This window comes from Sturnira hondurensis, unplaced genomic scaffold (genome assembly GCF_014824575.4).
Source record: "Sturnira hondurensis isolate 20B ecotype Veracruz unplaced genomic scaffold, ASM1482457v3 Scaffold0021143, whole genome shotgun sequence".
NCBI classification, from domain to species: domain Eukaryota; kingdom Metazoa; phylum Chordata; class Mammalia; order Chiroptera; family Phyllostomidae; genus Sturnira; species Sturnira hondurensis.
In genome coordinates this window covers 7,850,025-7,863,963 of record NW_028093774.1, presented here as the reverse complement: position 1 = coordinate 7,863,963, position 13,939 = coordinate 7,850,025, and the positions used below count along the sequence as shown (strand labels likewise).

At 42.5% G+C, this 13,939-nt stretch overlaps 1 protein-coding gene across 3 annotated transcripts in view; it reads right to left on the bottom strand.

The window, feature by feature from the left end:
- The window catches only part of TC2N (tandem C2 domains, nuclear), a 39,938-nt gene extending 26,762 nt beyond the window's left edge, over positions 1-13,176 (bottom strand). Inside the window, exons 1-3 of one of the 3 annotated variants that reach the window (XM_037031411.1) lie at positions 13,077-13,176; positions 2,480-2,602; positions 969-1,202 (exon numbers count right to left, since the gene is read on the bottom strand). In XM_037031411.1, coding sequence (XP_036887306.1) covers positions 969-1,202; positions 2,480-2,546 — 301 coding nt within the window. In that variant the 5' untranslated portion in view covers positions 2,547-2,602; positions 13,077-13,176. Of the gene's footprint in view, positions 1-968; positions 1,203-2,479; positions 2,603-12,962 lie in introns of all 3 variants that reach the window. The other 2 variants (XM_037031410.1, XM_037031409.1) reach the window with 2 other exon arrangements.
- Between the last annotated feature and the right edge of the window lie 763 nt (positions 13,177-13,939).

The following is a 13,939-nucleotide window of genomic DNA, read 5'->3' as shown; positions in this document are numbered from 1 at the left end:
ATCACCAGCTGCCCATAGCTGCGGCCTTCTGAGTCATCTGAAGAGTTTCCCTGGAGGAATGCTCACGCTTAATGCAAAATTAGATGCAGATTCATTGCTCTCCTTGCTCAGTCATTTGAATGTGACGGCCACACGCATGCTCACGCATGCTCACTCAACGGTGCCTACAGCCCCCACTGACTCGTGCAGTGAAGTTATCATTGTTCACTCATGTGCATTCCAGTCCACTCTCCTTGGCTGCCAGGTTACATCCATATGACACAAACCATTCTCGTTTTATTAACAATGACTGGACTTTTTCTAGACAGACCATGTATATGGGTATTCACCATTAAGTTCTTTTAATTTTTCTGTATGTTTGAAATTTTTCATAATAAAATTTTGAGGAAAAATAATCATTGTAGCTGACTGCTTCAATCCACTAAAACAAAAAAAAATTTTAAATACAAGAGTTACATGTTGTTTCCTCTTCGTTAGTCCAGCGGCCCTTACAACACCAGCCAAAATTCAGCCAATGAATCCACCTCATCGGAGCAGCTGTTTAAACTGGCAACTCTATTTGCAGACTGGGAAGTGTAGGGGCGTGGAAAAATGAGAGGGAAGGACTACTTCATGGCTTCCTTATTTCTTTGTACACTAAACTTTAGAAGACAGTAGACAAATATTCCCTATGTTTACTAGTCAAATGCAGAATAATCCCTCTATTTTTCTTTCTAGGTGTGTGAAGGGTAACTGATGTGCTGTGGTTATATTATTCCTTTAAAAGAGACCAAATCTACATACAAAGGTCTTGTATTATGATCAGACACTATACCTTAAGCTCCTCTATAGAAAGAACAAAATGTAAAAAGGGAAATACAACATCTGTGTATAAAAGGTATATCTTTATGTTAAAGATACAAAAAAGCACAATAACAGCATTTAAAAGCCGCGTGTTGATTTTTAAACCCTGCCATTTTATTGTTTACCTTCAAGTTCGTCTAGATGTGAAGGGGCTCCTTGTATCCTGGGCTGAACGTACGACAACTTAAACGTGGGCACCACGAAGGGCACCTGTTTGCCATCCGGCGGCAATCTGGAAAGCAAGTAATCCTCGGTGCAGCCGACCTGTGGCTTCACAGAGGCGGCGCTCAGTGGGGGCGCGCAGACGGGAGCGCTGTGACCATCTGAGACTGCTGCTTTCAGGTCCCCTTCCGCGGAGACTGCGTGTGAAAGAAGGGGGTGGAAAGACAAAGATCACAGACATGCATGCAGATTTACATATAATAATCCAAGCCTAACAGGCCTGGTACTTACTCAATCGTTCTAGAACAAACTGCTGCTACATAAACCACTCCAGGTCCTACCAAGCACGTCTGGACTCTACATCAATTCTCTCCAGCTGATATTTGAGCAATTAATACAGTACTGTCAAAGAATATTAATTTATTATAATGATAAGCATAGCTTATAGAGTCTCATTTCCACAGAAGAGTTCATAGATGAAAACAAGTTTATTTTCAAGTTCATTACTTAATACTTTCAAGTAAAATCTAGTCATTTAAAACTCTCAACAGAGCAGTCCTTGTTGTCAATACTAATGGTGAACAGCAGTCTTAAATACATAAAGCAACTCTAACAGAAGCTAAGCTGAGGTCTCCGAGTCTATGAAAATCTTTACCCAATCACAAAATAAAACACACACGGACCCGAATATAACAGCACCCCTCCCTGTGCTGGTATCACTGACCTATGCTGTCCACTCTCTAAAAGGACACGTGACTCCTAAAACACGTGAGTTAGGATGGAGAGGTTAGGGACACCCAGAGTTAATCTACGAATAATCAGTATTGTCTTCAGGATGAATAAAAGTGCAACGACCCTTGTGTATTGATTTATAAAATGTTTTAATGTAAAAAAGGAAGCCTTCATACTCAAGTATACTTGGAAGCTATGCTCTAGACTAAGACATACAAGAAAGCCAGTGAAAAGTAAAGTTCTGGTCACAGCCCTGAAGAGGTGAGAAAACCACGCAATAGGAAGAGAAATGGCCAGGACTCCTTGACAAATGTGGGTCTTGACAAGTCTATACAAGTCTCTTCCCTCCTTATGTCCTTTTCCTCCATTGGTCATTCGCCCACAAAAGGCATTTTTAATGCACTGCTCATAAAATGGACATTAAAACATTTGCCGGAGTGTGTTGTCCCCCAAACATACAGCAGACCTCTCTACCTTCACCAACATCTCATCCACCTGTAACATTCACGTCCAACGCTCAGCTCCTCTCACTTCCTTCTTCCCGCTCAGCTTCCCAAAGTCGTCTTCACACTTCCACACCCGCTGCCATCTTCTTCGTGGGATCGTCCCAGGGCGCCTCCTGCTTACCTAGTCCTCCTGTCTCTGCCTCTCCCATGAAGTTAGGATATATGTCTCATTTACCCTGATATGACAGAATGCCACAAAGAAATGTCTGTTGAGGTCAAAATATAATGCAACTTACAGCTGTGCTTTTCTGTTTCACCATAAAAACATCCTCTACAGCAAGTCTTCACAAATTCTGTTGCCATTACATTCAATTTCCAATACCGAGCAAAAGATACAAATGACCGATTTTAATATTAATCTGTTGGTAGAAGAGAAAACAGCTTAAAATGGTCATGCTCAATGCTATTAGGTATCACTACATACAATAAATCATATTATCCACCTTTCCAAGATGTTCAAAAGTTTGGAGGACGATAAATTTTTGTTCCTATATGTAATTTTTATATAACCTGGGCTCCTTATAAGTTAATAAAATAACATGCTTAAAAATTACTAAATGAACGATTTCAATTTTAATGTGGAAAAAAGAAAATCTCAACTCTCAATATTCTCTTTAGTCTTATATATCCCAATTGATGACTAAGTAAAATTTGAAACATAAAATAGCACTCACACAAAAAGTGTGAGAAAAATTTCACCTGCTCCAAATCGATTCCTTTGGTAACCCAAAGACTCCATCATAAGGGCCAATAAACAAATACCTTCATACTTTGTGAGACAGTGTAACGCTCAGAATTACACTAATAGAGAAATATATCTTAAACATGGTAACACACACACACAACACCAGCTAAGTCACAAATAAGATATATTGGAAAAAGGGGAGTCTGTTTAGACTTTACCTGAAATATAAGACTGTATAGGAACTTCATGTCCAGGAGGCACATTTACTGCAGGGACAGGGCACCAGTGGCAAGGAGTGACATTTCACAGACGAGCCAGACTGGCATTCGAGAGCAAGGCTCCCGGCTTTCCGGTTTGAGACGGCGGAGGAGGGACATCCTGAGCTCGCCTGCCCTCCCTGACGACAAAACCACAACGACATACAGAACAGCTATCGCCAAGAACAAACTGGAAACTAGCGAAAGAGATTGTCTACAACTGCAGATACCAAGAAAAGCCACAACGAGCCGGGTGGGAGGGGCAGAGACTCAGTCCAGTCAGGACCCACTCCGCCCTCCATCCCTGTGCAGTGACCCACAAGTGGGAGGGATATCACAACTGTGGAGATTACCCCACCCGAGAGCGAGAGGTCCGTGCCCCAGTCTGTGCACCCGCACCAGTAAGGGGAGCCGCCATGACAGACTAAGGCTGGAGGAAACCAAGACTGTGCTCTTTCCAAGTCCCTGCACAGAGGCTGCCGCTTGAAAGGCACCTGGGTAATACCTGAAGGTGATACGCGGGGTAATTTTAGGGGACGTGCTGGAGGGACAGGGATCTTTCCCCAGAATCAGGAGTGCTGGTAGGTGCCACTTTCTCCCTACTTTCTTTACTCTCTTTCCACCTAGCTGGCCTGACGCTGACAGGTGCCATTTCAGACCCTCTCCACTAACCCTGCCAACACTGTTCGGCCCACCCTGGCACTTCCCTGAGGACCCACCCGGGCTGGCACCCCTCCAGAGGAGCCTTCCCACGCCTGGTGGGCAGCCTCGGCTGGCACTAGCACACAGCAGCGTGTCTGCAACGGCCTGCAAAGTGAAACACATGCCCTGTAAACCCTAAAGCAACCACTAAAATAGGATAACAGAGGTTTAGCTAATGAGCCAAAAAGGCGATCCAATGGAATTACAGAAAAAAGGTCTTAATATAAAAGAAAGCAGGAAAAAAAGGGGGGAGACACAAACAGCTGGGATGAACAGTAAAAAAAGAGGATACCTACACACTAGGGCAAACAAAAAACAGGGGGGCGAATAAAAACCAGCAAAATGATACACCGAAACCTAACCACACCAATAATCACATTAAGTGTAAATGCTCTGAATGTACCAATTAAAAGACAGAGATTGTCAGATTGGCCAAAAACGCATGATGCAACTACATGCTAGCTACAAGAAATGTACTTTAACTATAGATACAAATAGGTTAAACGTGAAAGGAGGGACATCCCTCATGAATATAGACACAAAAATTGCCAACAAAATACTAGCAAGCTGAATCCAGAAACATGTAAACATCATAACCAGGTGAGATTTCTCCTGGAATGGCAAGGTTGGTTTAACATCTAATGTCAACTCATGTCATACATTACATAATACAGTAAGCAACAAAAATCACAAGATTGTCTCAGTAGAGACAAAAAAGATCTGAAAATTCCAATAATCATTCATGATAAAAAAGAAGCTGATCAAACGTGGAACAGAAGAGAATCTTCTTAACAAAATAAAAAGTATCTATGAAAAACCTATAATTAACAGCACAGTAGGTGCTGAAGGACCGAATGTTTTCCCTCTAAGCCCACGGATGTCCACTCGCACCATGTCTGTTCAATCTTGTAGTGTAGATCATAGCCAACACAATTAGACTAGAAAGCTACAAATGGCACCCATACTGGAAATGAAAAAGTAAAACTTTTTTTACAGACAACTTGATCTTGCAAATAAAAAGAGCAAAGGAATCCACTACAAACAATATATCAGGATAAACAAGTCGTGCAGAGTTGCAAGACATAAGACTGTTACAAAAATCAGCTGTATTTCTACAAACTGAAAAAGAACAACCTAAAACTGAAATTAAGAAATCCATTCTATCCATAATAACATCTAAAAGAGCCCTAAAATACTTACGAATACTTTAACAAGAGGAATGCAAGACCTGTACACTGAAAACTACAAAACATTTATTGAAAGATATTAAAGAAGACTTCAGGAAATGAAGACATTCCATTTTCATGGACTGAAAGACACATTAATAAGATAGAAATACTTCCCGGATTTTCTACAGATTTAACGCAATCCTTTTTAGCTTCTTTACAGAAACAGTGTTCTTAAAATTCATATGGAAATGCAAAAAACAGCCAAAACAATCTTGAAAAAGAACGAAGTTGGAAGATACACTCCCTGACTTGAGAATTTATTGCAAAACGACAGTAACTAAGACTGTGACACTGGCCTGAGGACAGACGTACGGACCAATGGCGTACAAGTGAGAACCTAGTGATAAAGTCTTCCATTTATGGTCCATCGAGGTGCCAAGAAATTTTAAAGAGAAAAGAACAGTCTTTTCAAAAAATGGTGCTGGGACAAATGGATATCCACATAAAAAAAAAAGGGATGACTACCACATAATATATATACAAATTAACTCAAAATTGATCACCTATATGTAAGAATTAAAATACACAACTCCCAGAAGAAAACATGGAAGTAATTAATTCTTTGAGAACATGGGTTAGGCACTGATTTCTTAGACATGACTCCCAAAGCACAGCGCTAAAAGAAAATGTAGATATAATTAAATCAGATATCAAAATTCTGATATATTAATCAGAGTTTAAATCTTTGTGCTTCAAATGACAGCATCAACAAAATGAAAAGACAATTCAAAGACTGTGAAAAAATACTTGCAAACCATAAACCCAATAATATCCTTATATCTAGAATATATGAAGGACTGTTACAATTCAGTAACAAAAGAAAAATTTCATAACTTAAGAATAGGCAAAGGATTTGAAGAGATACTTCACCAAAGAAATATACAAGAAGACAAAACAGCACGTGAAACTATGTTCAACACCATTAGTCATTAGAAAAAGCAAATTAAAACCACACTGAGATAATACTTCACACTCACTGAAAGGGGTAAGATGGCAAACACTGGCCATTCAAGAGTGTGTGAGCCTGTGGAAAGAGTAGAACTTTCACACTCACCTGGTGCCAGGTGAAGTGGTTTGGCAGTTTCTTAAATTAAGCTCACACCTACTTTATCTGATCAAGACATTCCATTCCTGGATCGAGAAAAGAGAAGTGATATTATCCACACAAAGACTTGCCCACCACCATTCACAGCAGCTCTCCTTGAAACGGCCCCAAACTACCAAATGTCCATCAACAGGGGAATAAACAAATTGTACTGAATCTACACGGTGAAATACTACTCGGCAATCAAGGAACACCCCACCCGTGGATTGATGCCTTTCCACCAGTGCCCGTAGATTTCCCAGTACGGAAAAATTCTCCTTCATTATCTCTTTAAATACAGCTTTGCCTACTCTTTCTTTCGGAAACTCCAGTTTATCAGACTCCCTCACTACAACTTCTCGTTCTGATCATTCTCACTTTCACGTCTCCTCATCTCTTTCACATTTTCCACTTCCGTCTCTTTGAGCTGTGTTCTGAATGATTTATTTTGGTCTATATCCCAGAATCTGTGGTTCAACGCAACAAATCAGTTTTGAGTTTTTACTGCATTTTTCACGAATAGAAATTACATTGTTCTTTTTTAAAGCAGCTGTGTATCTCTGTCACTTTTAAGCTTCCTGCTCCCTGCATCTATTTTTAAACTTGTCTTTTATATACTTAAAATAGCCTATCATAGTTATTTTAATAATCTATGACAGCAAATCAATATATAAAGCTTTTGTAAGTTTACTTCAAATTATTTATTGATTCTGCTGATTCTTGCTCAAGTTATCTTATTTCCTTGCGTACTTGGATTGCCTTTGGCAATAAATTAATGTTCACTGACTTCAAAACTTTAAGTCAAAGATGGAAAGTATACTCCTAGAGAGAATATTGGCATTTGCTTACCAGATGACTTTAAATGCATGCTTTCACAAATAACCCAATTTTAAAGTGGGCAAAGGATGTGAGTACCTATTTCTTCAAAAAAAGATCACTGAATGGCCAATAAACCCATGCAAATGTTCTCAACATGAGTCACTAGGAAAATGCAAATCAGAACCACAAGGAGATACCACCCCACACACACTGGGACGGCTCTGGGCAGACAGAGGGACAAAAAGGGTTGGCGAGGATGTGAAGAAACTGGAGCCCTCACACGTGGCTGGTGGGAATGAAACATGACGAGGCTACTCTGTAGAAACAGTCTGGTAGCTCCTCAAGAACTCAACCACAGAGCTAACGTACGACCCAGGAACTCCACTCCCAGGTAAATGTATCTATGAGACTGAAGAACCTACTTGCACACAAATGTCCGCAGCACATTACTTGTGGCAGCCAAAAAGTGGATGCAACCCAAATGTCCATCACTAACGGATAGAAAAACAAAATGTGGTATTTTTATGTAACAGAATATTATTCAGGTGTAAAAAGAAGTAAAGTACTGACTCAGGCTACAACACGAATAACCTCAAAAACATTATGCTAAATGAACAAAGACAAAAAGAGCACATATTATATGATCTCATTCATGTGAAATGCCCGGAATAAGCAAATTGACAGAATGTAGATGAGTGATCACTGGGGGTTGGGGGGGAAGAAACAAGGAGTGACTGTTAACAGGTACATGGTTTCTGGGGGGGTGATGGAAAAGTTTTGGAATTAGTGCTGACGGTTGCACGAGTTAGCGAATATACAAAAACACTGAAAAGGGTGAATTTTGTGGTATGTGAATTACATCTCCATATAAAAGGATGTTAAAAATTCCCATTTTGAAACTTTTTAAGACCACTATGGTGATGTCGGTTTCTGCCACGGTCTGGTGGCAGCGACTTCCTAAGGACGGGCTCCCCTCCCCCCCCACTTTCACCTGAGGCCAGAGTAACTTTCACTGCAGATCCTGGAAGGAAGTAGAGTGAGTTTTCATCTTGGACATCAAAGGCCTCTGGGATCCCAGTGTTATGGCAGAAAGTCTCTGCTTAGCTAACCTTGACCAAGCCCTGTGCTGGCTGCTAACTGTACCCCGAGTCCTGCAGATCCCCCCAGGCCAGCAAACACCCTCAGAGCGAGTAAGACCTGAGGGCTCCTTGAGCCTCTCAGGTCTCCCACTTTCTCTTAGTTTGAACATATCAATTCCTAACTACCATTTATTTTGTTTTAATACAGCACTCTTGGCTACTTTCAGTGCAAAAGTTTGTCCAATATCTTAACTATAATGCCCCAAATGAAAACCCTATATTTGCTTTTCAAGTTAAAATTAACTCTGGTGAGTGAGGACAGGGTTTGCAAAAACTAAAGACAGCCTGACACAGCCTACGTTAAAACAGTTTCAGTGTTACTTGTGACCTCAGGTGACTACTGTAGAGATTTGGAAGCTTAAATAACACATACCACCAAAAAAAGTTTACTTTAGAAAAAACTGAACACCAATTTGAGGGGAGTCTAGTTTTAAAAGCAGCGTGGCGGGGGAGGGGGGGCTTGTTCTCTTAAGCATCGAGGCTCCTTACACAACTGAAGTAAGTACGACTGCAGTGAGGATGCACAAGGAGACCCGGGGAAACAGAGCAGAAACACACACATGTGCAAGGAACTCAATGTGATACAGATCATCGAGAGGAAAATAAAGAACACTGAAAAAAGATTAGCACACGGGAGAAAAGAACTAGGTCTCACCACTTCGCTCCGCACAAAAACCACTTGCACACATATCAAGGACATAAACATGAACGGCAACATTTTAACGCTTTTTGAAATATCGGACGAGAGCTTTGTGACCTAAGGAAGGGGCAAGCTCGGTTAAATGAGATGCAGAAAGTACTAAGCTTTCTTTCTTTCCAATAAGGAAGAGGATGACATACTCACTCACGTTAAACCACAGAATATGTCCATCTAAAACCGCTACAGAGAAAGTCAGAAGACAAGCTGCCATATTTTGCCATGTGTAGTGCACACGTTGTATTCCAGTTTTTGTGGGAAAAATAAAGATGCGCATTATACATGGGTAGCACCTGAAACACTTTGTATCTGTTCTTGTGTTTTGTAATTATTTGCTACATAAAATTTCTTGTACCATAATGTTAAAAAACCAAATGCTAAAATTCCTTTATAATACAAAAAAACCATTTATATTTAGACACCAACCAAGTGTCTAAATATAAATCAATAAAAGTTTTGAATTAAAAAAACAAAAAAATTTCTTTTCCTGAAACTTTGGGTCAAAAACATGGGTGTGCATTACACACAGCAAAATACGGTATTACCAGGAAAAAGAGACTTACCACATGTATGACTGACAAGGAACTAGTACACAAATACGTCTATTTTTTAAGAAAGACATCTAGAAATCAATTTTTAACAGATTTTTAAAAACAATAAAAACTAGGCCAAAGCCATATACCGATATCCCAGAGAAGAGGAATTATAAAAGGTTCAACGTCATCAGGAATGAAGGAAATGTAAACTAACTCCCCAGGCGGTGCCATTTCCTAACCCACCAGACTGTTGAGAAGAAAGAATTCAGTTAAATACAAATGTTATTGTGCAAATGTCTCACTGTTGTTGAGACAGGGAACAGAACAAACACCTAACACACAGCTTGTGAGAGTGCACACTGGAACAGCCGCTCTGTAAAGCAAGTCAGTGTCATCTAGCAAAGCCGAACACCCACGACTCCCTCCCAGTAGGGAAGCCACGGGCTTTCTCGAAGATGAGAGAGGAGGGGATGGGACAGGAGGGGAGAGGGGAGAGGGAAAAAGAAATATAGTTGACCCTTCAACAATGCCAGTTTTGAACCGCGGGAGTCTGCTTATAATGGCTATTCTTCAATAAATACTGCAAGTGGATTTTCTCTTCTTTATGATTTTTGTAATAACATTTCTTCTCTAGCTTACTTTAGTATGAGAATACAGTATATAATTCATATAACATACAAAATATGGGTTAAGTGACTGTTTATGGCTTCCTGTCAGTAGGCTATCAGCAGTGAAGTTCTGGGGCAGTCCAATTTATATGCGGATTTCGGACTGCACTGGAGGTCAGCACCCCAACCTCCACACCGCCCAAGGACCAACTGTATGTTACTATTTAAATGGTGTGCTTTCTTCTACTCTCTGTTTTATAGCTTCATTGAGGTACAATTGACTTACAGTAAGTGGCACACATTTAACATACAATTACATGGGTCAGACATATGTATACACTGAGGAAAGCATCTTCACAATCAAGAAAATGAATACAGCCATCATCCCCCAAAGCTTCCTCATCACACCCCTCTTTAACCCAGCCTTCCTTATTTTCCCCTGCCCTCACTCTTGAGTAAACACTGATCTGTGTTCTGTATTTTAGACCAATTTTTGGCATTCTCTAGAAACTGGCCCGGTACAGTTTGGACATAATGCAGGTGCCTATTTCGCTTTAGCAGATACTGCCAGAGAGTTCTGTAAAATGCGCCAATTCACACTGCTACCAGCAGAGAAGGAGAGTCCCCCAGGGCTCCACAAGCTCGCTCACCCTTGAGATGGTCCCATGTTAGCTCTTTTCATATTCCTAAGGAAAATACATACAAAACTGCTTGTCTGAACAACAACCAAAGAAATGTAAACTTTCGATGGTGATTGAAGTGGCATTCATTACAAAGAAATTATAATCTAAGGGCACTTTCCCTGGAATGCACAACAATAATCGAAGCAAAGGCCCTGACTGATGCATGCCTCGTGGATTCTGATTTAGTCAAAACATATGATTTCTGCGGAAGAGTTCTAGAAAAGCCACTGAAATACACATGAAAGAATTACAGGATTGAAAGAGAGCTGGGGAGGCAGTGCCCCCCGCTCAGTGAAATGCAGTCTGACAGCTGCAACTGGACTTTAGCACTGGTAACAACCCCCGAACCCAACAGACCAAAACACCACTGAAACAGTGTTGTCCTTTGGCTGGGGGGAGATGGAACACCTTACAACACTGTAGCTCCATCAGTAGGCTCTGATACTTGCTCTGGGCTGCTGCTAAACCACGAGGGAGGAACCATGCTGTGAGATGCATTTTGATGTAAAGGTATTTTCCTTAGCTTCCTTCCCATCTGACTCTAAAGCCCCCTCTACCACCCTGTCACTTCTTTGAAAAAAAAATAAGGGGTCAACCATCACTATCTTGATTTCTTCATCCTCTCCTCCTCAAAGTCACTCAAATTTGGCTTCCAGCCACATCATTCTACTTAAATTATGTTTGCTGAAATCAATGACCCCTCCTTCCTAGCAAAGCCAATAGGCACTTTATCAGCTCCCATGACCCTGATTCTTGGAACTCGTCTGACTCCGAGATTTCTCTCCTCCAACCTGTTTCCTCTCTTGGCTTCCATGACCCCACAGTCTGCGCCTTTTCCTCCTTTCTTCCCCGACTGGGCCCACCCATCCCTTAAACATTGGCATTCCCCTTCCCTGGTCTTCCCCTGCTTGAATGATTTCTTCCACTCTCACGGAATTAACTTCCACCGTCCAGAGGCTTCCAACATCTACAGCTCTGATCCTGACTACACAAAATCCTGACACCAATAAATTGTGTCAGTAAAATGCCCACTGGACAGCCCTGTCGCATGTCTCGAGAGAACCTCCAACTCACTTTGTCTCCACCTGGTTAGTCTATCAACTTGTTAATTTTATTTGTAAGTTAAATTTATGAATTGAATCATTATAATAAATAATTCAAGAAGAGCCAAGAAAACACAAGAGATCCTTAAAATAATTTTCGTAAAGGAAAAAAAAGCTCAAATTTTTATGAAGTCTTTTCCTCCACTTATGAAGGTAAACTCAGTCATTAGTAAAAATGACAAAATACAAAAGATGATACAAAAGCAACCCTGGAATCCCAGCTCTCAAAAGCAAGGAATATCAACCTTTCCTTCTGAAAAACCAATTTTTAACCTTGAAAAAGGTACATATCAAAATACTAAATTGGTAAATGGGGGTGGTGGTGTTATTAACTCTCCATATTTCCAGGCCTTTTTTTTTTTAAACAGAACACTATTAACTGCCTACTTGGAGTTAGAACCAGTATACTGTATTAAAAACAAAAGCAGTCCTTTCACATGCTGTTATTTTAAATATTTTACAGGAATCAGTGCTTTTGGCTTGGCTTCTCTCTCACCTGTACCTGGACGTTTATGTGCAATGGTATATTCCTTTACTTAAAGGAACCCATTGCAAACATACACAGACGCACAAAACACTGGGAGAAACAGATGCGAAATCTAACATCTAGCTGGGTAGATCATTTGTGTTTTGCAAAAACCATAGTAAAGTGACGTTTTAACACTTCTTTGCCGCTTCAGAAAGTTCAGAAACACTCTGCTAATCAGTTCTCATCTGACTCTCCGGCGAAGGGAGTGCGCTTCCCCTTCCCCGGCCAGGAGCCCACCTGAGCGGGGGTCTCCCCACCCTCCGGTCCAGGGGTCCCCCTGAGTGGACCGGTGAACCCCACACCCCGTCTTGTTCCATAGGGCGAGTCACTGCCTTCCAGGCCGCGGTGATCGCGGCTGTCCAACAACCGTAAACCTCCCTCGGGCCTCCGGAAAGCAGACTCGGACACAGTCACCGGAGCCGCAACGAAGGAAGCATTCTTTAAAAAGTTTAAGGAGACCAAAAAACGTGCAGAACAGCCCTTAGGACCTTTAGCCCCGCAAGGCACCGGACAAGGGGTCTACGCGCCCGGGTCAGGGCCGCTCTCGCATCCACACCCAACCCCGCGCGCAGGACCCCGGAGGCCAGGGCGGGGGTCACTCGAGGCCCGCCCCGCTGCGCGCCCGGAGAAACGCCCCTGACAGCGCACCTGGGCCCTCCGGCTCCCTCCCACGCCGGGGCGCCAGGGTCTCCACGCGCGGCTCTCGGGGCGCCCTTGCTCCATACCTTGCGGAGGCTGCGCGGTACGACCCCAACAGGTTACCTGCTCCAGGCAGCGGACGTTCTGCCGTCGCCGCCCCCGCGTAGTGAGTCTCGGTTCATTTCTCCTGGAGGCGTCCCGAGGCCCCGCCCCCGTTTCCCCAGGTTCCCCGCCCGCGGTCCGGTAGTGCCGGCGGAGGGGCGCGGAGGGGCACGGAGGGCGGGGAGGGGAGGGGCGGGGCGGTGCTGTGGGCTGCGCACCTGAGCGCACTGCGCCTGCGCCATAGGCTCGTTTCTCCTAGTCTGTCTCTTCCAGCCCGAGCTTTCAGCGAGAGACGTGCTTTGAAAAGGTCTAAGGTGAAGCCAGGCAGAGTTTGGAGTGTTTTGAGGGACCAGGAGGGAGATAAAAGATAAAAGAGGAGTAGGGGGAAAACCATTTCTCTGATGAACCTCTTTGAATAGGGAAGGAAGAAGCATAGATATTTGCCAGGGATACTTCTGCACCCTTTTGGGGGGACGGTGGGGAAGCACAGAACCTGCTTAGTTGTAGGGTTACTGGACTTTAGTGTTTTTATATCCTAATTATAACGTCTTTGAGACTCAGCCGGCATCTCTTCACTTTTGTGGTTTTGCATCTGCCTGCACCTTGCCACAGTAGGTATGTTGAAAGCGATCCTAGGGGTATCCACTGCAGTGGGCCCCATTCTGTGCTGGAATCTAGCGCTCTGGCACGGAGTTGGCCGTCCCTGTCAATTTCGCCTCCGCTGATGGGAATTGTAACTCTAGTAGAAAAGTTGTTGAATGAATTCCTAGAGTATCTGTTAGTGAATAGTTCAGCTTTTGAGAGGTCAATGATTATAGATTGAAATAAAGGTAATACTTTTCTTCCTGTATAGCAGTCTTTCTCCAAGTGGGTTCTGTTAATCT